Source organism: Podarcis cretensis, assembly GCF_951804945.1.
Source record: "Podarcis cretensis genome assembly, chromosome: 11".
Lineage (NCBI taxonomy): Eukaryota > Metazoa > Chordata > Lepidosauria > Squamata > Lacertidae > Podarcis > Podarcis cretensis.
The window spans coordinates 63,397,188-63,422,306 of record NC_137180.1 but is presented as its reverse complement, the minus strand read 5'-3'; the positions used below and the strand labels follow the sequence as shown (position 1 = coordinate 63,422,306).

General features: G+C 47.4%; 2 protein-coding genes across 3 annotated transcripts in view; one reads left to right on the top strand and one right to left on the bottom strand.

Annotated features, from left to right (window-relative positions):
• The window catches only part of UBAP1 (ubiquitin associated protein 1), a 30,951-nt gene extending 30,766 nt beyond the window's left edge, over window positions 1–185 (bottom strand). The window contains exon 1 of the mRNA XM_079994956.1: window positions 4–185. The gene's annotated coding sequence lies outside the window, so the exon portion shown is untranslated. The remainder of the gene's footprint in view (window positions 1–3) is intronic.
• Window positions 186–6,044: 5,859 nt separating this feature from the next.
• Window positions 6,045–24,879, top strand: DCAF12 (DDB1 and CUL4 associated factor 12). Of its 2 annotated transcripts, none has more exons than XM_079994908.1 (9): window positions 6,045–6,381; window positions 10,285–10,539; window positions 14,493–14,699; window positions 15,145–15,205; window positions 16,891–17,084; window positions 18,772–18,837; window positions 20,294–20,456; window positions 23,434–23,612; window positions 24,685–24,879. In XM_079994908.1, exons 1-9 carry the CDS (start codon window positions 6,313–6,315, stop codon window positions 24,841–24,843), a joined length of 1,353 nt encoding a protein of 450 aa, XP_079851034.1. In that variant the 5' UTR covers window positions 6,045–6,312; the 3' UTR covers window positions 24,844–24,879. The 2 variants fall into 2 exon arrangements, with proteins under 2 accessions (XP_079851034.1, XP_079851033.1); XM_079994907.1 differs by lacking the exon at window positions 6,045–6,381 and adding an exon at window positions 8,591–9,004.
• Window positions 24,880–25,119: the final 240 nt, after the last annotated feature.

Below are 25,119 nucleotides of genomic sequence, written 5' to 3'. Positions count from 1 at the left end.
CACCCCGGATGACGGCTGCTGCGGCTGCTACTCGTACTCGTCACGCTCGCCCGCGGCTCTGCCAGCTACAAGTCCCCGCCGGCCGCGGCCACCACCACGACGACGACGAAGAGCCGCCTCCCCTCTCCGTACCCGCCTCGGCAACAGCGCGACGCCATCTTGTCTCCCCGCCCAACGCGCACGCGCGCGAGCTCGCACGCACGCACGCGCCCCCCCTCCTCCTCTCCGGCCGGCAGCGACGCGTGGCGTCACGGCGCCGATGACGCGCCGCAGAAGAGAGCGAGAGCCGAGGGGCTCGAGAGGCGCTTCCGGTTTGCAGGCTGCGGCCGCTTGTCGTTGCCATAAGTGGGGAGGGAGGAAATAATAATTTTGATTTTTTTTATTTTTTTATTTTTAAATGATATTTTATTAACTTTTAACAATAAAAAAGATTTTAAAACACACAATAGAAAGACACAAAAGAAAATACAAAAACTCAAAAATACACAAGTACAAAAAAAAAATTACAACAATTAACATAAAGACAAAAGAAAAAACAAAAATCTCTCTTTTTTATCTTCTCCTCTTTGATTAACTTATTTTCCTGACTTCCTCACATCTCCCTTTTTTGTATTCCAGTTAAAAATTGGTTCAGCAAATTCGTTAATTTCAAACTTTCTTCTAACATCAGTCCATTCTTAAACAATCTTACCCTATTACCAGAGCCCCTTCATTTCATTTCAGTGTCATCAACATTCAAAAATTTTACAATGTCTCTGTAAATAAACTTTAAATTTCTTCCAGTCTTCTTCCACCAACTCTTCTCCCTGATCTCGGATTCTGCCAGTCATTTCCGCCATTTCCATGTATTCCATTACTTGCATCTGCCATTCTTCCAAGGTAATAATTTTTATTTTTTAAAAAAATATTATTATTATTATTATTATTATTATTTCATTTCTATACTGCTTTTTAAAATACAAGCTTTTATTGCTTTTTAAACAAATACAAGATATGCCGCTTTATATTTGTAAAGGGAGAAAAATCTCAGAGCGGTTTACAACACATTAAAACTTCAAATAAAACAATCCAGAACAAAATGTTCCTGAAGAAAGTCAAATATAAAGTGCACATTCAGAGCAATGTGATGAACAGGAAACTAGAGATTTGAAAATTAAACATGGCTACATGGAGTCCAATATAGAATGAACATGTAAGGCAACACAATTAAGAAGAGGTTAAATATTAACATATGCATAATACATATGCATTAGTTGTTGTCAATCCCAAGAAGCAGGCGTCTTTTAATTTCGTGACTGCTGTCACCATCTGCAGTGATCATGGAACCCAAAAAAGTAAAATCTCTCACTGCCTCCATTTCTTCCCCTTCTATTTGCCAGGAGGTGATGGGACCAGTGGCCATGATCTTAGTTTTTTTGTTGTTGAGCTTCAGACCATATTTTGCGCTCTCCTCTTTTACCCTCATTAAAAGGTTCTTTAATTTCTCCTCACTTTCTGTGTCATCTGCATATCTGAGGTTGTTGATATTTCTTCTGGCAATCTTAATTCCGGCTTGGGAGTCATCCACTCCAGCCTTTCGCATGATGAATTCTGCATATAAGTTAAAAAAGCAGGGAGACAATATACAGCCTTGTCGTACTCCTTTCCCAATTTTGAACCAATCAGTTGTTCTATATCCAGTTCTAACTGTAGCTTCTTCTCCCACATAGAGATTTCTCAGGAGATAGATGAGGTGATCTGGCACTCCCATTTCTTTAAGAACTTGCCATAGATTCTTACTGATGGTCGACACAAGTCAAATGGTTTTGCGTAGTCAATGAAGCAGAAGTAGATGTCTTTCTGAAACTCTCTAGCTTTCTCCATGATCCAGTGCATGTTTGCAATTTGGTCTCTGGTTCCTCTGCCCCTTCGAAATCCAGCTTGCACTTCTGGGAGTTCTCGGTCCACATACTGCTTAAGCAGTATACTTGTAGGGTTTTAAGCATAACCTTGCTAGCGTGTGAAATGAGCACAATTGTGCAGTAGTTGGAGCATTCTTTAGCACTGCCCTTCTTTGGGATTGGGATGTAGACTGATCTTCTCCAATCCTCTGGCCATTGCTGAGTTTTCCAGACTTGCTGGCATATTGAGTGTAGCACCTTAACAGCATCATCTTTTAAAATTTTAAATAGTTCAACTGGAATATCATCACTTCCACTGGCCTTGTTATTAGCAGTGCTTTCTATCATACCACTTTAAACAGTCATGGCTTCTCCCTAAGAATCCTGGGAACTGTAGTTTATAAGTGCCGAGAGTTCTTTACCTCAGAAAGCTACAATTCCCAAGGTGGTTTAAGGATCAAGCCCACTCCTGGGAATATTGTAGCTCTGGAAGGGGAATAAAGGTAAAGGTAAAGGTACCCCTGCCCGTACGGGCCAGTCTTGACAGACTCTGGGGTTGTGCGCCCATCTCACTTAAGAGGCCAGGGGCCAGCGCTGTCCGGAGACACTTCCGGGTCACGTGGCCAGCGTGACAAAGCTGCATCTGGCGAGCCAGAGCCGCACACGGAAACGCCGTTTACCTTCCCGCTGGAAGCGGTCCCTATTTATCTACTTGCACCCGGAGGTGCTTTCGAACTGCTAGGTTGGCAGGCGCTGGGACCGAGCAGCGGGAGCGCACCCCGCCGCAGGGATTCGAACCGCCGACCTTTCGATCGGCAAGCCCTAGGTGCTGAGGCTTTAACCCACAGCGCCACCTGCGTCCCTACGGACGCAGGGGAATAGGGGTCTCCTAACTGCTCTCAGCACCCTTTGGGGAAAGCCTGAAGTCTGCTTGGTGCTTCCTTGAAATACAGAATAGAAAGACAAAGAAAAGAGTGGTAGCTTTTTTTAAGGCTTGTGTTCCAGGAAAACAAAATTTGATGGAGTAGGTCAATGAATAATGTGAAGGGAAATGCATGTGTCATGGATTAGAAGGATGGGGTGGAGGATGGGAGGATGGCTTCAGGGTTAGGGCACATTGTTAATAAAAGATATAATGAAGGATGCTGGTCTTGCCTGCGGGCATCTGGTCAGCCACTGCAAAAACAGGATGCTGGACTAGACCACCTTGATCTAGCAGGGTTTTTATTACTACTGTAGGTTTGGGACGTGGGTGGCGCTGTGGGTTAAACCGATCAGAAGGTTGGTGGTTCGAATCCCCATGAACGGGGTGAGCGCCCGTTGCTCGGTCCCTGCTCCTGCCAACCTAGCAGTTCGAAAGCACGTCAAAGTGCAAGTAGATAAATAGGTACCGCTCCGGCGGGAAGGTAAACTGCGTTTCCGTGTGCTGCTCTGGTTCGCCAGAAGCGGCTTAGTCCATGCTGGCCACATGACCCGGAAGCTGTACGCCGGCTCCCTCGGCCAGTAAAGCAAGATGAGCGCCGCAACCCCAGAGTTGACCACGACTGGACCCAGTGGCGTAGCGTGGGTTGTCAGCACCCGGGGCAAGGCAAGTAATTTGCGCCCCCTAACCCGTGGATTTGCCCTAACCCCAGAAGTTGCGCCCGGTGCGGCCGGCCCCCCCTGCACCCCCCACGCTACGCCACTGACTGGACCTAATGGTCAGGGATTCCTTTACCTTTACCTAGGTTTGGGAAGGGATCTCCCTAAGCCCTATAAATGAATCAATGGTAGGATTTTCATTATTTGTGATATTAAGTGAAAATACCACCTGCAGAGGAATTCCTGGGCTAGCCTATGCAAAATGACCTGGCCAAACTAGGGCCATTAAGAAACAATACAGGGCCATTGAGGGACATACATTAGCAGTACAAGAAAACTGTTCTTCCGCCCCTGCCCTGAGGTATGAATGGAGACAAGGGTTTTGAAAGGTTGCCAGGGTAACGGAGTGTGATGTCAAAGGAATAGTTTGGGAAAGGGGCAGAAGGATCTTGGCTGGTGGCAGGTGGAGAGAGATACCTTGGACTCCAGTACTGCACTCTGCTGTGGGGAACAAGCCCCTCTTGTGATGACCATGCTGCAGGATCTGGACTCTCTCCATCTAATTTCAGGTTTAAACATGTGAATAAATCTTTTTAAAGCTTTTGCCTTGTCTTCAGTTCTCCGAAGGAGCACACACCCTGGTTGAAGGCCAAGACCCCTGAAATGTCTGAGTTTCCCCTAGAGTGGCTGGGGAAACTCAGCCAGATGGGCGGGGTATAAATAATAAATTATTATAATATTATTATTATATCATGCACAGCTCAGCAGCTATTGGGGTGACCTGCAACATTATGATCTTAATTATTTTATTTATATGCCACATTTTCAAAGTTAAAACTATGCATAGGGCGGCTTACAATGTATAGATTATAACAAACATATCAAAAGGAGTAATAAATAAACAAGGCATCACAACGTGCACAAATTGAATAAATTCCACATCATTCATAAGATAAAAATAAAGATACTGTTATAAGATAAAACTGCTCCTTTATCCCTCAAGGGTAGCCAAGAGCCCTTATAGAGTAAGTAGCTTCTCTCCTGTATGCCTGATGACTGCCTTTTCTGGCCATTCCTTTGAGACGCTAAATACTTGGTACCTGAATCTCTTATGCATATTGATAGTGTGATCAGCTTAACAGATAATTGCCAGACTGTATTTGAAAAGGGAGGTGTAAGCACCTACAATCCAAAGACCATGGGAAAGTTTTTCCCATTTCCTTCCTCCTTGCAGAGAAATATTTGAGGTCAATTTGGGAGAGTCATAATGGCTTCAGGGTGGTGGTTCTCCTGTACTATTTCTGACATGTGGTTTATATACCTATGTATGTGTTTGCCTTGTACATTTATGTACTTTTATTTTATATATATAAGACCTTAGAATTCCTATAACAATACAAAAAATTAACATCAACAACGCACCTTAACAACTCCCCCCTAAACAACACCCCAGCCAGTGCTACTGTATATATTATTATTAGAATTTTTATTCCGCTCGATCACTGCAGATGGTGACAGCAGCCACGAAATTAAAAGACGCCTGCTTCTTGGGAGAAGGGCAATGACAGGCCTAGACAGCATCTTGAGAAGTAGAGACATCACCTTGCCAACAAAGGTCCGTATAGTTAAAGCTATGGTTTTCCCAGTAGTGATGTATGGAAGTGAGAGCTGGACCATAAAGAAGGCTGATCGCCAAAGAATTGATGCTTTTGAATTATGGTGCTGGAGGAGACTCTGGAGAGTCCCATGGACTGCAAGAAGATCAAACCTCTCCATTCTGAAGGAAATCAGCCCTGAGTGCTCACTGGAAGGACAGATTGTGAAGCTGAGGCTCCAGTACTTTGGCCACCTCATGAGAAGAGAAGACTCCCTGGAGAAGACCCTGATGTTGGGAAAGATGGAGGGCACAAGGAGAAGGGGGCGACAGAGGACGAGATGGTTGGATAGTGTTTTCGAGGTTACCAGCATGAGTCTGACCAAGCTGCGGGCGGCAGTGGAGGACAGGAGTGCCTGGCGTTCTCTGGTCCATGGGGTCACGAAGAGTCGGACACGACTAAACGACTAAACAACAACAGAATTCCTGTAACAATACAAAAAATTAACATCAACAACGCACCTTAACAACTCCCCCCTAAACAACACCCCAGCCAGTGCTACTGTATATATTATTATTAGAATTTTTATTCCGCTCTATACCCAGAGGTCTCAGGGCGGTTCACAGAATAAAATCAAAATATAAAACCACAAATAACAAAAGGTGACTAAACCTATTACAGTATTTAATTTAAACTAAATAAGGAAGTTGTTGTGGGAGGACGCAGCAGGCGCGCGTTCCTCTGCTGCCCTCCAGGGGGCTCCATAAGCAACCCTCAGCGCGCGCCTTGGCCAATGAGCCCCTGGGGGTGGGATCCAACGCGCAGAGTATTGGTGCGCCTGCCTCCCTCCAGTTGCCCAGCAACACCCCGAAGGGCCCGCCCCTCGGAAGAGCTTTCCGCGGGGCGAGGCTGCAGTTGCCGGGCAACCCCGCGCGGCTGTTGCGCAGGCGGGCGCGTCATTGGCCGGACGCGCCGCAAAGCGCGCGCGGGGCCGTAAAGCGCCTTCCTTCCCTCCCTCCTCCCCGTCTCGTTTTCCGGGCGCAAAATGCCGTGAGCGGCGCCCGGGCGGGCCTGTGGAGGGCGGTCGGGCGGTCGGTCGTTCGCTGGCTCGGTGAGGGAGAGAAGGAGAGAGGCAAGGCCAGGCCGAGAGGAAGGGGAGGGGGCGACCCGGCTCCGTCCCATGCTCCGTCGGCGGCGGGCGGCCCTTTCCTCCCCCCGCCCCTTCATGCGGGGCCCGGGCCGGGGTCGCGCCGGAGATGGCCAGGAAGACAGTTAGCAGGAAGAGGAGGGCGGCGGCCCCCGCGGCGGGGCCCGGAGGAGAGCAGGTAGGCCCGCGGGCGGGGGCGGCGGAGAGGGGCCAGGAAGAGGCGGGGGGGAGCTGGGGGGCTGGCCCCCAAATAATGCATTTGACCCTTGGGACTTGGTTGGGGAGGAGAAGGCTTGTTTTGGGGAGGTGGGGGGCTGGCCCCCAAATACTGTATTTGGCCCTTGGGACTTGGTTAGGGAGATGGGGGGCTTGTTTTGGGGAGGCGGCGAGGTGGGGGGCTGGCCCCCAAATAATGCATTTGACCCTTGGGACTTGGTTGGGGAGGAGAGGGCTTGTTTTGGGGAGGTGGAGGGCTGGCCCCCAAATAATGCATTTGGCCCTAGGGACTTGGTTGGGGAGGAGAGGGCTTGTTTTGGGGAGGTGGAGGGCTGGCCCCCAAATAATGCATTTGGCCCTTGGGACTTGGTTAGGGAGATGGGGGGGTTGTTTTGGGGAGGTGGGCGGCTGGCCCCCAAATAATGCATTTGGCCCTTGGGACTTGGTTAGGGAGATGGGGGGCTTGTTTTGGGGAGGCGGCGAGGTGGGGGGCTGGCCCCCAAATAATGCATTTGGCCGTAGGGACTTGGTTGGGGAGGAGAGGGCTTGTTTTGGGGAGGTGGAGGGCTGGCCCCCAAATAATGCATTTGGCCCTTGGGACTTGGTTAGGGAGATGGGGGGCTTGTTTTGGGGAGGCGGCGAGGTGGGGGGCTGGCCCCCAAATAATGCATTTGGCCCTAGGGACTTGCTTGGGGAGGAGAGGGCTTGTTTTGAGGAGGTGGAGGGCTGGCCCCCAAATAATGCATTTGGCCCTTGGGACTTGGTTAGGGAGATGGGGGGGGGTTGTTTTGGGGAGGTGGGCGGCTGGCTCCCAAATAATGCATTTGGCCCTTGGGACTTGGTTGGGGAGGAGGGGGCTTGTTTTGGGGAGGCGGGGGGCTGGCCCCCTAATTCTGTATTTGGCCCTTGGTTGGGGAGGAGGGGGGCTTGTTTTGGGGTGGTCGTGTCGGAGGACGGGGGCCAAGCAGCCTGGTGAGGGGCTTCCGCCCCAGATGGGCAGAGCCTGCTCTTTCTTGTACGGGGGGGGGGGTGCGTGTGATAGGAATTTTCCTCCTCATTTCCTGCGTGTAAGAGGAGCACCTGGTTGCAACAGTCCAATAAAGATCAGGCTTACGAGCTGCTTTGCTTCCAAATATTCTCTGGCTGGCCTCTGTTCTTTTCTCCGACCGATGGAGAACCTGCAAAGGACTCTGTAAGGGCTCTTGGGTACCCCTTAAGGGAAAAGGGCAATTTTTGTTTACAATAGGGGACATAGGCTTGGGCCTCGAGGTCAGGTTGGCATCTGCCTGTCTCCGGACGCACAGGGAGATGTGCCAGAGGCAGACGTGAAACATACGTGTGAATACACACACGCGCGTCCTCTGCTCCCCGCCGATCAATCAGTTATATAGTTCAGTGTATAATCAATATATGATGTAAGGTAACGTGCAGGTTATTGTGGGGGCAGCGGCGGTGAGCGGGAGAAACGGAGGGGAGTGAAACAGAACCTAAAGCGCCGCGGCTTGCGGGAAGGCGGTGCGTAAATGCGAGGAGTAAACAATGCGCATACATGTTTGCGCGGATCTATTTCCTGTAGGTACCGGATTCCCGCCAAGGTGCCCAAGGCAGTTTGCAGCACTGTATATTTCGCTTCCCTCGGTTTTCCCTCGATCCGTACCCGACACCGCCCCCATAATAACTTTAATATTACGATCGATCGATCCACACGGTAGTGTGTTGCTTTGGAGGACAGAGAAAGGCCGGAGGGCCCGACTGCTCCATTGTCTCCATTATTTGCAGCTGCCCCCCCCCCCAGCTCAAAGCGCAAACAATGAAATCGGCAAATAAAACCAGCCCCGTCGCTCCTCCTCCACCCCCAAAGAAAGCAAGCGAGGGTTTGCGCGCGTTAGCTCCGAGCCGCGGGTCCCAGCGCCTTGGCTCCCCATCCTATTCTTCTGCCGTGGGGACCCTTCCTCCTCCCGCCGCTTGCTTTATCGACGTTCAGGGGTAGGCTGCCCCTGAACATGCAGGCTCCATTTCCTTCCCACCGCGCTCCTCCCCGTTGACTCTGATCTCTCCAAGGTGCGTGGAGTTGGAAAGGGCGATGAAGCCGCCCGGATCGGTGCCGGTGCCGGTGCAGGCAGCGCAGCAGCTAGATGACACTTCCCGGTTGCCCAACCAACCCCGGGGCCTTCTTGCCACCTGCAATGGCGGTGGCGAGGGTTGCTGGATGCGTCCTTGGACCGGGGTGGTGGTCGCGGAGCGCAATTGGAGAGGGGGCCTGGGCGCACCGCAGCTGCGCCCTGGAGAGCGCCGGGGGGCTGATCGGTGCCCGCTATCCGGCCGCCCCTGGAAAGACCTGCTCCCCTCCTCTCTCCTTCCAGCCCGAAGGAGAAGCCAGCGGCTCTCGGGAGCGCCCGAGGCCTGGATTCGGCGTTCGGAGCTTTGCAACCGCCTCGGCCCGAACGCCCAGAGGCACCAGGCGCGCCGGCCGCTGCTCCCCACCCAGTAGTGCCCAAACGCCGCCCGGGCTCCCGATGCTGCGGACCGCGTGTAAACGGAGGGGGTGGAGGCGGGGCTTGGCTGGCCAGAGGAGGGCGCATCAGGTTTGTTTTCGGGGGCTGGAGTGGAAAGGGAAGCTGGGCATCCGCGTGAGCGACAAGCCAAGGCCCCCATCTCCCCGAACCTCGCTCGCCGATGTAGCCCCGACGAGCTTGCTGGCTGGGGCAGAGTCCTTCAGAAGCCGCTGGCAAAGACTATTAAGACTTGCCTGATTGAATGGTCCTCCATACAGAAAGGGGGAGGGGGTGGAAATCCCTGTAGGTGAAAACAACAACAAAGCAGCCCATCTAGAAGCCTGGGTGCAGCCGACTGACTTGCCAATTTCCCTGTGCAGGGATTTCATTTTCGATTTTGTGTATTGGAGGAGCATTCTGTGATGTAAGTAGGAGTTGGTCCTGCTGCCTGAAGACCTACAGTTTAGATACAGTTTATTGTCTCGGGGGAATTAAACTTTAGGTGTCTGGGTCAGCTGAAAATGTAAATTTATGTGAATCCATCTTGGTCCTCTGCAAACGTCCACATTGTAGTCCATCTTCATGGTACTGATGGTTCATTATTTTCTATTTTAACCCAAGGTGTAGGCACGATAATGCCTCAGAAAGTAAAGGTAGCTGTACTGGCCAGTAAGTAAAATTCCAAAATCCACATCGGAACAATCAATATCTTTATTAGGCAAACCAATATGCCACGAAATGACGGGCAACCTTTCCAGGTCTCCAGAACTCTTCGGGCTAGATGGTAAACAAGTGAAGGAATGGCTGGTCGTAATAAGAAATGAATTAACCATAAGATGTAAAATGAGCTAAAAAGCCAATGCTTATCACTTTACAATAGATTATCAAAAAGCATGTATATCATATGTATAAGATAATAAAAAGTGTTAACAAGACATCGGAAATGAAACAAATCAGTGCCGTGTGAATACTCCTAGGGAAGAGGGTGTTGCATAAAGTGGGAGTCACCACAGATGAAGTCCTTCACTTGTTTGCCACCCACCTAACCTCTGAAGGCAGGGAACATTTTAAGAGAAACAGACAGATTCCTGTGAGGGGGATCCCCTGAGAAAAGATTCCCAGGATTCCCAGGGGTGGTAGTCAAGACAGTTAACACTGGTTTAAGATCTTTATGAAGATGTGTCATTATTATTATTATTATTTATTATGCAGTAGAGCAAGAGCCTAGAATATATCTCTGGTCCAGTGAAAGATGTGTCATATTCTTAAGGGGTCTCTGATGTTACGTGAAATGGATCTTCCCTCTGGGGCAGATAGGCAGAATCCTTTCAAGGTAGTAAGTTACATGAACTGTTGTCATTTTCCCACAGTATGGCTGGGACCACTCAGCTCACAAAAGGAAGCGGCTCCCCCCAGTTAAAAGGTCACTGGTGTGCTACCTGAAAGGAAGAGAGGTGCGGATGCAGGATGAGTCCAGCTACCACCGACTCCTGCACGGATATGCAGCCCAGCAACTGCCCAGTCTCCTGAAGGAAAGAGAGTTTCACCTTGGGACCCTCAATAAAGTGTTTGCATCTCAGTGGCTGAATCACCGGCAAGTGGTGTGTGGGACAAAATGCAACACAGTAAGTGCAAATCTCTCTCTACCTCCTTAAGCTAGAACCGCTCCTGGATATTGTGTAGCTACACAAACTGTTCAGAAGGTGAGACCATTTAAAACCTTGCCTGCTTTTTTCTAGCATTCGCTTTCTACTTTCCCTTTTAGTTTTATCTGTAAGCTGCCTTGAGTCCCTGTCAGGGAAAAAGACGGGGTAGGAATAAATGTACAGTATAGTAAAAATTTTGGGACGCAGGTGGCGCTGTGGGTTAAAGCCTCAGCGCCTAGGGCTTGCCGATCGAAAGGTCGGCGGTTCGAATCCCTGCGGCGGGGTGCGCTCCCGCTGCTCGGTTCCAGCGCCTGCCAACCTAGCAGTTCGAAAGCACCCCTGGGTGCAAGTAGATAAATAGGGACCGCTTACCAGCGGGAAGGTAAACGGCGTTTCCGTGTGCGGCTCTGGCTCGCCAGAGCAGCGATGTCACGCTGGCCACGTGACCCGGAAGTGTCTCCGGACAGCGCTGGCCCCTGGCCTCTTAAGTGAGATGGGCGCACAACCCCAGAGTCTGTCAAGACTGGCCCGTACGGGCAGGGGTACCTTTACCTTTACCATTTATAGTAAAAATTATGCAACATTTGTCTTTAATTGAAAGTGAGTTCATTGCTGTATTATTTCAGCCTTGTATATAAACTTCTAGAACCTCCTAGCCTGCAATTATTTTTTTACTAGTGTGGTAGAGAGACCTTTCCTCCTCTGTCAGCCCATTTATTCACCTGCCTGTAGTTCCTGGTTTCCTGTTGCAAGCCTGCTTGTACCTACCATAAATCTAAGGCTATATTATTGTGTATTTGCTCTGTGGTACATCGCCCTTTTTGAGGTGAGGCAACCCGTACTGTGGGCAGTATTTGAAGTGCAGTTGCACCATAGTTTTGTATAAAAGCGTGATAAGAAAGTTTATTTTTCACTTCCTTTCCTAATAATCCCTAGCATGAAATTCACCCTTTACACCGCTGTCTCTCACTGTGTTGGCATCATTGAACAATCCAGTTACAACCCCAAGGTCTGTTTGATCTGGTCAGTTGCTGCAAGTTGATACCATGAGCTTATATGTGGTCCATTTTTTCAAAATAGGTTTTACATTGGTCATTTTCTAGTCCTCATTTATGGAGGCTGATTATAGGGGAAAGTTACTTATTTTTGTTAGGAGGTCAGCCATTTCTCATTTAAAAACTCTTGGGTGGATGCCTTCCAGACCTGGTGATTTGTCAGTTTTAATTTTCTCAATCAGGCGGGGAATAATGCTGCATTTAATCAGAGCAGAGAATCTTGACCTGGCTATGTATAGGACCGTTTCATGTGTTCTTAAATTGTGTGAATGCCAGTTTCATTGTAGAACACACACAGATCACTTTTTGACTCACAGTTCTTTTGTTTGAATGAGCTGTTGGCTTCAATTTGGTGCACTAAAAATCCATGTTTTCTTTTCACTGACAATCCTTCTAAATGGGAAATTTTTAAATACAGCCAACCCTCTATTATCATCGGGTTGAGTTCCTGGCCCTTGTGCGTGTCGGCAGGGCATGCACAAGCCTGTCCCATTCCGCCCCACTTCTTCTGGGTTCAAAACTACCCGCGCTTTAGTGGTTGCGCATTAATTGAACATGCAAAAAATTGGTTTCCTGCTTGTTTGATACACTTGACCAAGTTCATTTTTGGTTCATTTCGGTTATAGTTTGTGTAATGTAGTGGAGAGATGCATGGTGAACTGGAATAGTCAGGCTGATTGAAGAAGTCAGGGTATGAATTGTATCAGAAGATGGTCTTGAAGACACGTGTTTAGGTTTTTTTAGCATATGTAGGGGAATTGCATCAGCTGGCTTGAGTTTTACAGATGAGCTGAAGCAAAACTAAGTAGTTTCGATTAAATTCAGATTTGAACTGTATAATTTGGGTTCCTAAGCTAGCATGAAATAGGCCTTGAGACCTTGTGGAAAAGAGTTTTGTATCTGGTAAGCAACGTTTTACATGCCTGAGCAAGAAGCAGATGACTGAAAATTTCCCAGTCCAGGTCTACAGTATTGCTGCTGCTGCTGCTGCCGCTGCCAACTTTTCTGCAAGGAGCACTTCAAATCTGAAAATGGATTCTGTGCCTGATTCATGCATGAATTGATTTAGCTTTGAGTGAGCAACTCGCTAGGATTCCTAGCTACAGTTAGGATAATGAAGCGAGTTCATTCATCCACTAATAAGACCAGTAGTAAAGCAAACCTGGAAAGACTTGCATAACCTCTGCCCCGCTTATACAGGTTTCTGCACACTACATGGTTAAATTGAAATTAGTCAGTAGTTTACTCCAGAATTGAACCCCATGATGTAAACACTCCCTCTTGTTTTCATAACGGGGACTGCTGCTTTGCAATCAGTTTTTTAAGGATTTCTTGTTTGACCTTTTAAAATTTATTACTTGCATATTATGCTTCTGCCCTTGGTGCTACATACTGCATTTGTTGGATTGTTCTGCCTGAGTCTAAAAACGGAACTTCGATTTAAAATGGCTTGCATGCCCTGTGACAGAGCTGGGCTATGCAAGAAGTTCTGGGTAGCTGATGGGCTTTTGTTACTCCTCAGAACTCTAGCTCTTCATTGTCTAAAGTGAATTTCTAGCCTTCAGGGATGCAGAAAAGCAGTATGTTTGAAAAGCAGCATTAAAATGCTCCGTATGTATATAGAAGGCTGTCATATACACAGCCGGGCCCATTGATAGAGCTCAGTATTGTTGTCAGTGCCTGGCAGAGGCTCTCCAGGTTTTCAGACAGGAGCGCCTCTCCCAGCCCTGTCCGGAGAGGCCAGGGATCAAATCTGGGATGACTGAGCTACAGCCCTTTCCCTTGCAGAAATATTCGTTGGTTGGATGCGGTGTCTAAAAGGGGCCCCTATGATTTGGCTTCCTGATTGTATTTTTCATGGCGTTCCTCTAGAGCAGAACAAAGCATCTGTTTTGTAGGCAGCTGCAACCTGCTAAGTTAGCATGCCAGGCTCTGCAAGCAACCTCTTGTTGACTCTTCCTTAATAGATCTGGAGGAAAGGCAGCCAAGCAGGATAGATCTGTGTGAAGGTAGCAGTGCTGCAGTGTGGTTTGGTAGGTTGCATATTTCCCCTTCTCTCTATTACGTTTGGGTCTCCAGAGCAAACAAGTACTTACTTGGGTTCCTGCCTCCCATGTGCTAGCATGGGTAGGTAAACTAAGGCCTGGGGGCCAGATCCGGCCCAATCGCCGCCTAAATCCAGCCCGTGGATGGTCCAGGAATCTGTGTTTTTACATGAGTAGAATGTGTCCTTTTATTTAAATTGCATCTCTGGGTTATTTGTGGAGCATAGGAATTCGTTCATCTTTTTCCCCCAAAATATAGTCTGATGGACAGTGGACCGGCCCCCTGCTGAAAAGGTTTGCTGACCCCTGTGCTAGAGCATACTTGAGTAGTTTCCCCAGCTTGCACTTGGAATGGAGACAGTAGTGGGATCGCATTCCCTCAGGTGATCTGTCAGATCCCAGCTACTGGTGGTGCCAAAGTTGTTTTGGGGAAGGAACACCAAAGTCATCTTCACCTGATGCAGAAAAAATATTAACAGTAACATGCTTTTTCAGTGTTCGCTGTTTCACATTACCTTGCTTAAATCCTGACAACAGCCCTGTGTGGTTGGCCAGCACCATCCCTATATTGTGGATGGTGGTAGAAGAATTGAACCAGTGACTTCCTGGTTCTTTGTTCACCTTCTTTGGGCATGTTACCACAAAAGCATGGGCTGCTTCGTCTCCTCATGCAAAGCACGTTTGGTTAAAAATGTCCTATAATCGCAGTCTTCTCTGTGCAGATTCAGGTTTAGGAATGAGCCACAAGCACTTTCTGACCACAGGTGTGTCTTCCTTCCTTCCTTCCTTCCTTCCTTCCTTCCTTCCTTCCTTCCTTCCTTCCTTCTTCCAGTTGTTTGTGGTCGACGTCCAGACGGGTCAGATTACCAAGATTCCAATTCTGAAGGACCGAGAACCAGACATGGTGAACCAGCAGGGCTGCGGGATTCACGCCATTGAGCTGAACCCTTCCAGGACCCTCTTGGCTACGGGAGGTGACAACCCAAACAGCCTTGCGATTTATCGCCTGCCTACACTTGATCCTGTCTGCGTGGGAGATGTAAGTGCCCCTACACGCTTCAGACGTTTTATTTCATTTTCATGGAAATTCTGTCTCAATCTGGTGATGGGTCCATTCGATGATGGGCAGATTAAAGAAGGCATCTTTATGTTAGTTGTCAGAAGTTGGGTGGTCTGATGTACTTCTACATAATGGGAATGTTTAATATTCTGAAGCTGTGGGAGATTGCAGGGAATTGGATTTGGTTGGCGGCCTGTGTACTTGTTTATAATCTTCTAGTGTAAAAATCCAAAAACTGCCCCCTCTCATCAGGCATCTCTGGTTGCCTTTTTGGAGAACAACCTTGCATGCTTTTTATCAAGAAAACCAGCTGCATTTATTTGATGTTTAAGGAAATACATGAAACCTTTACCTTGATATATGAAACCTTTGCCTTGAAAGAATTCTTCCGCATCCTCATTTCTTCCTTCCTTTCTTTCTCTAGGACGGCCACAAAGATTGGATATTTTCTATTGCATGGATCAGTGACACCATGGCTGTTTCTGGTAACTTCTGCTAATGGCTTCATTTCTGTGCGCCCTAACATCTAACGGACTGTAGCTTCTCTTGTAACTCACAAGCTCCCCTCAGGCATTGTACACGTGTGTAAAACCAACAGTAGTGGGAACGTGTGTGGTAAACTCAGCTCCCACCCTGTCTCCATCCTTTTCCAGGGTTCCACGTCCTAGGAAGCCTCTGTGAAAACCGGAAAGATTCTGCTTCAGGGAGTTGCTTTCCAGGTCATGGAGTGTTATGACAATGGCGATTAGTGTGCCTGTTGCTTTTACACATGAGTAGAATGCCTGAGGCTTCAAATGTGTCTTTTTGAATTTTTAATCATATCTGTCTTAAGTACTTAAGCTCCCTTTTCCATATTCCCCCTACCCATCAACCCAAAAGAAAACTGCACTTTTTGCAAGGAGTTAAATGTCTCTAATATCTCTGTGTCCTCCTCAAAGTATATATCACACAGTTCCTCCTACTCCCTTGCAGTTTGTTTTGGCTTGTATGAGAGAATCTCATATTTTTGGCACCCAAGAGCTAGATTCCCTGCCCCCCAAGAGTTTTGTCATTCCATTCTAAAATTCAGCAGAGAACAAAAGGGCATGGACTTAGGCATGGAGGGATAGGTGGCCACTTGCAAGTTAGCAGAAAGGTGAATTTATAGCCATGGCAAAGTGGCCAAGAAACTCTGGAGAGAGCACTGAAGTCTTCTGAGAGACCTGCCTAGGCTCTCTCTAGTTTCTGAGCCTTATTGTGGATCCACACCTTGAACATTATAGTGGCTTTTCTGTAACCAGAAAGGGTAGAGGCTTGAGGTTTCAGAGGAAATCTCATAACAACCACCACCCCATTGCCAAACTGCTTCCAATTCTATCCTAAAGTTCTGAAATACTGATACTTGAACCACAAGCTGGGCTGCTTGGCCCCAGTTCTGCATTGCCACTTCCTCGCCTGGAAGCTAAAATAGGTTTCTGAGCTTTTCCTGTGTCACCGTATGCTGTGATAATGGTTGCAGCATTTGCATATCTTCAGAATAGCAAATGAACCATGGCAGATTTCACTCTTCCATACTGATTATAATTGTGCTGTGTTACAGCCAAGCTGAGAAACAGCCCACAGGATGTACTGAACGACGCTGACAGCATTCAGCATAGCTCCAAAGCCCTCACAGTGGAGGCTGACTGGACTTTGTCCCACTGTAACACATCCAGTGGAGAAATGCCAGGACGCTGTGGCATGATCTTTATTTTTTGCTCTTGTTTACAACCTCCTGTAAAGTCTACAGTTGCGCCTTTGTCAGGGTGCACTGCAGGACTGCGTTTACACAGTTTGTTCTGTAGTGTGCTAACCAAACAGACAGTTGCGGGAGGCTGTCAGAGTTCAATTAATCTTGAAAGAATTTCAGATGTTTGCCCCTTTTGGAATGCATTCTGTGTGCACAACCTTTTCTCTGCGGTAAACTGGGGGTTCTGCTCTCCTTGCTTGCCTGGAACATCCTGCGCCAAGATAGACAGTGCAGTGTTCCTGGCTTGGCCTGTGGCAGGCAGAGAGCTGCGTTATGAGTGGTGCGTGACTGAATATGTAGCGCTTGCCTCTATTTAGACATGTGCCCCATCGCAGTCAGAGAGCAGCATAATACTAGGAGGGCATGTGTTTAATGTGTCCTTGGGTCTGCTGTCCCATTCAGGCTCCCGAGATGGTTCAATGGGGCTCTGGGAAGTGACGGATGAAGTCCTAGCCAAGAGCGATGCAAGACGCAACTTGTCTCGAGTTCCCGTCTATGCTCACATAACACACAGGGCTCTGAAGGACATCCCCAAGGAGAACACCAACCCGGACAACTGCAAGGTTCGGGCACTAGCTTTCAACAACAAGAACAAGGTCAGTAAGATAAATAAGTTCCAAAGTATCTGACCATAACCTTCTCATTGCCAGTGCTGTAAATACGTTGAAAGTAGCTACAATCCCGAGAATTTCAGCGTTAGAATTATTATTATTATTATTATACAGTGGTGCCTCGCAAGACGAAATTAATCCGTTCCGTGAGGCTCTTCGTATAGCGGTTTTTTCGTCTTGCGAAGCAAGCCCATTGACAGCTTAGCGGATTAGCGCTATTAGCGGTTTAGCGGCTTTTAGCGATCAGCTGTTAAGCGGCTTATCACCGGATCAGCTGATAAGCGGCTTAGCGGCTTAGGGAAAGGGGGGGAGGGGAAAAACCCCGCAGGAACTCGCAAGACATTTTCGTCTTGCGAAGCAAGCCCATATGGAAATTCGTTTTGCGAAGCGCCTCCAAAACGGAAAACCCTTTCGTCTAGCGGGTTTTCCGTCTTGCGAGGCGTTCGTCTTGCGGGGCACCACTGTAATTATGCACTCTGCTCCCACCCCCACTTTCTAGCTCTCAATCCTTTGGTTCCTTTTCTGGCTGAAACCACATTAAGTAACTGAAAATGTGTGTGCTGAAAGCTCAAAACAAAAAACGGCATATTTGAGTTTTCCAGGAATTCTCATGTGGGACACCCCCCCCAACCCATAACACCCAGCTGGGCTTCCCCTCCCTTTTGCATTTTTACTTAAACACCTCTCACCCATTCTATCATTCTGGCCTGTCCCAGAATGCAAATTCTTGATGCTGGGAGAGGCGGAAGAAGAACACCCAGATTTCTGCAGGTGTTGCAAATTAAACAAATGTTAAAAATTGTGATGACGCTGAGGCAGGCACCTGCTGTGTGTGCTTCCCATTGGTTTGCTGACACAGACACTGAAATCGAAGGGGGGAAGCCAGATGCAGTTATTTGTGTTGCAAATGGCAAAGGCACTGAGGGTGTCATGCCCCATGGTCTCTGTGGAGCAATGATGTTGTGAAATAAGGAACTTGCTTTTAAAATAAGGGATATCTGACAGTCCTGCTTGGCTTTCGCCATCAGATTTTGCAACCTGTGCCTCTGATTCTGAGGTCTAGAAACTGCTGAGTGCTTCATTTTTAAATAAAAACTAGGGCAATCTGGATTCTTAAGAGCTGCACACAGCAGCCTAGAGGTGCATGCAGTTCTTCTCTCGGCCACTTTTGGTTATAAGCTTGTGCTGTTCTTTCTTCCCATGCTACCCTTCTGAATTTTAATGGTTATTATTATTTATACCCCACCCATCCGGCTGGGTTTCCCCAGCCACTCTTGGCAGCTCCCAACCAAATATTAAAAACACAATACAGCAAAAAAAAATCACAAACTTCCCTAAACAGTCCCATCATGCCTGTGCTGTGCTGGCTGGGGCTGAAGGGAGTTTGAGTCCAGTAACACCTGGAGGGCTACACTTTCCCTAACCCTTTTCCAAAGCATTTTGTTTTAAATTACTTCAGTAACCCTTAGAAAAACCATCCTTGTTAGGTCAATGGTGGTTGACCCCACAGTGCAGGTGGGGTCGGGCGGATGAGTTTGTGTCAGTGCTGAGATTCTGAGATGGGGTCTCTGTTGTTTTAGCATTGTACATTGTCAGACTTTTAATACTGATTGGTACTCTGCATGGATCTTCTGCGGTGGCCGAGTGGATTACAAAGCTCTTTCTGTTCCAGGAGCTGGGAGCAGTGTCCCTGGATGGATATTTCCACCTCTGGAAAGCAGAATACACACTTTCAAAGGTAACCTGCTAGTGTGGGGAAAAATGTATGCTGGGCTTTATTCTTGATTTGGGAATGAATAAATTTTGAGCCAAATTGCAGCACTTCTGGACTGTTGGTAGCATGGCAGTAAGTGCGGTGCAAGCTATTGGGGGGAAATTTGGTCTGAGTAAGTGCAGGCTCTAAAGAAGGCACGTCCAACTCCCAAGAGACAGCGATCTACTCCCAGTATTAAAAAAAACTGGCGGTGATCTACCCATTGTCATTGGAGGGAGGAGGAGCGTGTGCGTGGAAGGGGGAGGGCTGACCAGAGTTGTTGAACATTTCTTAAAGGGGAAATGCCATACGTCGCTCACTGAAAAACCGACAGCTAACAAACGCACGCAGCGCTAAACCCAATCATTGTATCCCCTATTGACATCAACAAATGCCAAATGACAGCCCCCTTGATTCGAGTACAGCTTCTGGGTCATGTGGCCACCATGACTAAGCCTCTTCTGGCGAACCAGAGCAGTGCACGTAAACCTTCCCGCCAGAGTGGTACCTATTTATCTACTTGCACTTTGACGTGCTTTCAAACTGCTAGGTTGGCAGGAGCAGGGACCGAGCAACGGGAGCTCACCCCGTCACGGGGATTCGAACCGCCCACCCTCTGATCAGCAAGTCCTAGGCTCTGTGGTTTAACCTATAGCGCCGTGTCCAGCTCTAAAGCATAGCTGACTGATTTATCAAAGGCTCTCTTATCTGCTGTAAAGCAGTCTCCGTGTTTCCAGTGACAACTGGTACAGTGGGTGGAGATTTGCAGTCAGTTTTGGACAGAGTTGCACCCGCCCATGAAATACCAGGCACATAGTTTGGGGGTACACCTAGGCTCAGTGCTGTGTATGGAGGGGCCCACAATGTCTGTGGCTAGGATGCCTTTTAGCAGCTTAGAGTGACGACTGGAGAGAAAGCAAAATTTGTCAGTGACACAAGCTCTGCTCACAGCAAGGGTGGATCTCTACCATACATGTTCTGTCAGGTTGCTGATAAGGATGGCTGTGAATTTCCTGCTTGCTTACCGGGGCTTTTAAGAGCTGCTTCAGATACCCTGCTTACTGACCCATCACTGATGTTCAACAGACTAGCAGGTAATGGAGCAGGGCCTTTTCAGTGGTGGACCCATATTTTTGCCATTTTCTCCTGAAAGGTGGGACATAGGAATCTGCCTTAAACTAAGTCAAACCATTGATCCATATAGTCCATTATTGTTTGCACTGATAGTCAGCAGTTCTGTAAGCAAGTTTAGCCTGAAAATACACTGCATTTCTCCTATTATTTGTTTGCAAGGCCTGCTAGTTCTGGCTGGCAAACGTTTAAAAATCTAATAGTTGAATACAAGAAAGTATACTTTCTTGATACTTCATTGCATCCTATTGTTCATTGTCCTCTCTACTGCTTCTCATGTGGGTTGTTTTCTGTCTTTATTTCCCCCCAGCTGCTGTCAACGAAGCTACCGTACTGCAGGGAGAATGTGTGTCTGGCCTATGGTCAGGAGTGGTCTGTGTACGCTGTTGGATCTCAGGCACATGTCTCCTTTCTGGACCCAAGGCAGCCTTCCCACAACGTCAAGTCTGTCTGTTCCAGGGAGCGAGGCAGTGGTAAGGATTCTTTGTGAGAAAACCTGAGCAGTGGAGCTTCAGCCTTTACACTAGGCAATCTGTTACAGCGTTCCTTCACTGGATAATGTTGGCAATGGGATGATGTTGCACGTTCTCTATAAGTGGCAAGGAGGAAAGCTGGTGTTCTTGCAAGGATCTCCTCTGTGCCCCATGGGTTGCTCTTAATACAGTCATACCTCGGGTTACAGCCGCTTCAGGTTGCGTTTCTTTTTTTTTTTCTTTTTAATAATATTTATTCAAAAGTTAAGAATAACAAAAAAAAGAAAAGAAAAATACAAAATACAAAATGAAATAACAACACCAAAAAAGAAAAAGTACATCCACTTAAAAAAGAAAAAGAACTGATTAAACCTTTACATAACTTTCTTCCTTTACTTATTTCCTTGACCTCCTCTCACCTCCCAATTTTGTATTCTAATTCAAATCGTTATTTCAGCAAATCCTTCCAACCTTATTTTCATTTAAGTAATTTAATATAATATATTACAATTTAACGTCCTCTCTTTCATCAATTTCATCAACTCATCTTTACTTAGTCCTTTATGTCATTTCAACCAAAACTGTCTAATTTTCTTTTTCCAACATCTTTCTAACAGTCCTTAATTTTACAATATTTTTGAAAATATACTTTAATTTTTTTCCAATCTTTTTCCACTGACTCTTCTCCTTGGTTCCGGATTCTGCCAGTCATCTTTCAGGTTGCGGTTCTTCGGGTTGTGAACCGCCAAAACCTGGAAGTACCGGAATGGGTTACTTCCGGGTTTCGGCGGTCGTGCATGCGCAGAAGCGCTGAATCGCAACCCATGCATGCGCAGACACAGGTTGCGAATGTGCATCCCGCCCGGATCACCATATTCCTTTTAATACAGTGTTATATGGTGAGAGCTCTGTTTGCATGGACAACTTGTCAGCTACGACTGCTTTCATTCCCCAGGTTCTTGTGATGGTTGTTGCGCAACTGCAGGTCTTTGCAATTACTAATTCCAGCATCTCCATTTCTGCCCTTTCCCCCAATAATTAATTCATTTTTAAATTGTGATAATATCTTCTGAAGTAGTTGCAGTTTCCCATTTCAATTTCCTTTGAAATTCTTGCCTCCAAGTCACTATTGTATTGCTGTGATAGTACAGAACACCAGTACTGCAGTTGTTCTGTTACTCAGGCAGATTCTGCACCATTTTCTAAGCAGTTATATAAACCTCCTAATTCTACTCCAGGTTGGATTTATGAGCATGTCTTGTGAAACAACGTGTCTAAAGGTCTTTTAAAAATGTAGATCTCTTAACCTACTGGCTCCAGGTTATCAATAAGATGTCCCACACTTTTAGAGAGAAAAATCAAATATGGCATGGCCTTCATTAAATCTATGTCTTTTCTTGAGCACCACTTTAATGTTTTCAAGGATTCAAATTGTTCTGTTTTGTTCCTACATCTTTCCTGGCATCAAAATGAGGCTGACTTGTCCAAAATCCCTGGGTTTTCTCCTCTTTGTTCAGTTATACTTCCCAGAACCTCGCTGATCTTATTTTTAGCCAAATCTTGGCCCTCACTTGATGGCATAGGCCACGTCATCTGGCTGCTCATGTTGGTTGATATACGTTAAGAAGTCAAAGCAGACCTTGCACTGGCTCAGGGCTGTGCAATAATAATTCTTTCCTGTCTAGATTTTTTTAATAACACAGTTTGGTATACTGCGGCATTGAAGTGTAATTCATCTTGTTCTTAAACCTCAGCAGCAAGGTTCTGTGACTAGAAGTTTGTGCCCAAAATAGTTCAGAGAGTGGGTGCACACGAGAAAAGGTTTCCCATTATCTCCAGGTACCATTTGTGCCTGTGCATGACATTAAATCATTTCACGTTCAGAATTTTGAGACTGGTTTTTGAAGTATCATAAATTTCAAAATCTGTTCTCGTATACTCCCCCTTTCACCGCCCCAGCTAATTGGCATATTGTTTATCTCCTTCATTTATTTTGTAATGTGGAAAGGGGCATTTTTTTGCTACACAGCACAGCAGTTGCTGACATTCAGGTTCCTGTTAATAAAAGTACATTGGCGTTGACAGACTGGAACAAATCAAGGGGGTCTGTGACCTTTTCTCCAACTGTGGGTTTCTCACAAACCTGGCAGGGTGATCACCATGTTGTCTTTCTCCACCACCTAGTAAGCAGAGGTAATGTAATGGCAATGGGGCCCCTGACCATTAGGTCCAGTCGTGGCCGACTGGGGTTGCAGCGCTCATCTCGCTTTATTGGCCGAGGGAGCCGGCGTACAGCTTCCGGGTGATGTGGCCAGCATGACTAAGCCGCTTCTGGCGAACCAGAGCAGTGCACAGAAATACTGTTTACCTTCCCGCCGGAGCGGTACCTATTTTTCTACTTGCACTTTGACGTGCTTTCGAACTGCTAGGTTGGCAGGAGCAGGGACAGAGCAACAGGAGCTCACCCCGTCGCAGGGATTCGAACCGCCAACCTTCTGATCAGCAAGCCCTAGGCTCTGTGGTTTAACCCACAGCGCCACCCGCGTCCCTTCTAGTAAGCAGAGGTACACTGCTGCTAAAGATGGAGGTTTCAGTTCTAGCTGTTCTGACTAATTGTCCACACTGACACTGGCATTAATGAGGGAGAAGCAACTCTATCATGTTGTTTGATATAAGGAGCCCAACTGCCATCAAGTCAGCTGTCTGTAAAGCTTGGGGGGGGGGGAACCAAACAAAATGGGAGGAAATAAATATTCTTCCCATTTTTTTGCTGAGGCCTCATTTCCCTTGTAAAAATTGTAAATTTGTGGAAATGCTGGAGGAAAATCCTCCTGGGCAATATTTTCTCTTAGAATGAGTGAAATGCTTTTGAAGATTTTTTATTTTTTGAAAAAATGAAGGCAGCATTCTGAAATGATGATGATGATGAAAACCATGGGCACAGATCTTGCCATTAACCATCTCCTCTCCACAACAGGTATTCGCTCTGTGAGCTTCTACGAACACATTATCACGGTGGGGACCGGGCAGGGTTCCTTGCTGTTCTATGACATCCGAGCCCAGAGGTTCCTGGACGAAAAGCCGCCGCACAGTTGCTATGGAACAAAATTAGGAGGAAGTGAAATTCTCAAGTTGTCGACTGGCAAAGGTTGGCTGGTGAGTAGCTTGTAGCTTGAACGAGAGGTAGCCTTGCCACAAACATTGCTTTTTAAGGGCTCTTCCGCTGACTGAGGGCTCTGTTTCTGGCAGCGTTGCCAGATACAGGTGAAATAAGCTGTTTGCTCTTTCTAGTGAATGGATATGCCAGGCTATTAGAAGCGCTTGCTTCTCCTTTCCGTAAGAGTTTGGTCCGCAGAGCCGACGCAAGAGATTTTACCACCGCCCTCTCTGCATCTTCTCCCGCCACTGCTGCCATCCCTTCCTCTCCCTTCTGGTGGCAGCGCTCTTCATCCTCCTCGCTCCATCCTGCATTGGTCTAGGTAGAGCCAAGAATGTCCTTCCTCAGGGTGAGGCATTCTGTGCCGCTGCCGTTTAAAGTTGCAGTACAAAGTGTAAAGGCTCTCCTTAGAGGGAGAGGGAGAGGAAGTGGGAAGCCTTGCCTGGTGGGCAGCAGGCCTGGGTGAATTTGCCACCTTCCTGTACCTGCCACCTTAGTCACTTGCCTTATGAAAAGGACTTGCCTCTTAATCAAGGGGAGGGGGTTGACCTCAGCCCAGTATACCTGAAGGAGCGTCTCCACCCCCATCATTCTGCCCAGACACTGAGGTCCAGCGCCGAGGGCCTTCTGGTGGTTCCCTCTCTGTGAGAAGCCAAGTTACAGGGAGCCAGGCAGAGGGCCTTCTCGGTAGTGGCACCCGCCCTGTGGAACACCCTCCCACCAGATGTCAAAAAGAACAACAACTACCAGACTTTTTGAAGACATCTGAAGGCAGCCTTCTTTAGGGAAGCTTTTAATGTTTAATAGACTATTGTATTTTAGTGTTTTGTTGGAAGCCCAGCCAGATGGGCGGGGTATAAAGAATAAATTATTATTATTATTATGCTGAAAACCAGCTTCAGCTTAAATTGGTGACTCTGATTTTGCTGCTGTTCTCCCTCTTGTTAAACAGCTTGGGTTTCCGAGCTGGTCGGCAGCTTCCCAATTCCCTTTGAGTGCTCCCGGGGATGTGCAGGAGCCACTTGCGGGGAAGGTCATGACTGACTCAGTTGTTGCCCTTTCCTTTGACAGAATCATGATGAAACCTGGCGGAATTACTTTTCAGACATCAGCTCCTTCCCAAACGCTGTTTACACCCACTGCTACGACTCGTCTGGCACGAAACTGTTTGTGGCAGGAGGTCCCCTTCCGTCTGGACTCCATGGGAATTATGCTGGTCTCTGGAGCTAAGAACAATTTCCAAACAAAGATCTTTCGTGCAAATTATTTCCCCCTCTGCATTTCTTTTTTAAAACACAAAGGAATTGTGTGACAACTACACTGTTCTCTTCTGGTTTTGATGCAACATGGGGTCAACCTTTTCTTTTGTTTTCTTTTCGGAAGGGGCACAGCATCTTCCACCCGTCTCCCAACAGTTTTTGTACATTTTTTGAACAGTTTTAGTTTTGGTTTAATCTCCTTTGATCTTTCTACAACGGGGTTTATTAACCCCTCTTTTTATTGCAT

Coding starts and splice junctions, on each gene's coding strand:
- DCAF12 (XM_079994907.1), top strand. CDS start 8,606: ATGGCGGTGGCGAGGGTTGCTGGATGCGTCCTTGGACCGGGGTGGTGG. Junction 18,838..20,293: donor CAGAATACACACTTTCAAAG/GTAACCTGCTAG, acceptor ATTTCCCCCCAG/CTGCTGTCAACGAAGCTACC. Junction 20,457..23,433: donor TTCCAGGGAGCGAGGCAGTG/GTAAGGATTCTT, acceptor TCTCCACAACAG/GTATTCGCTCTGTGAGCTTC.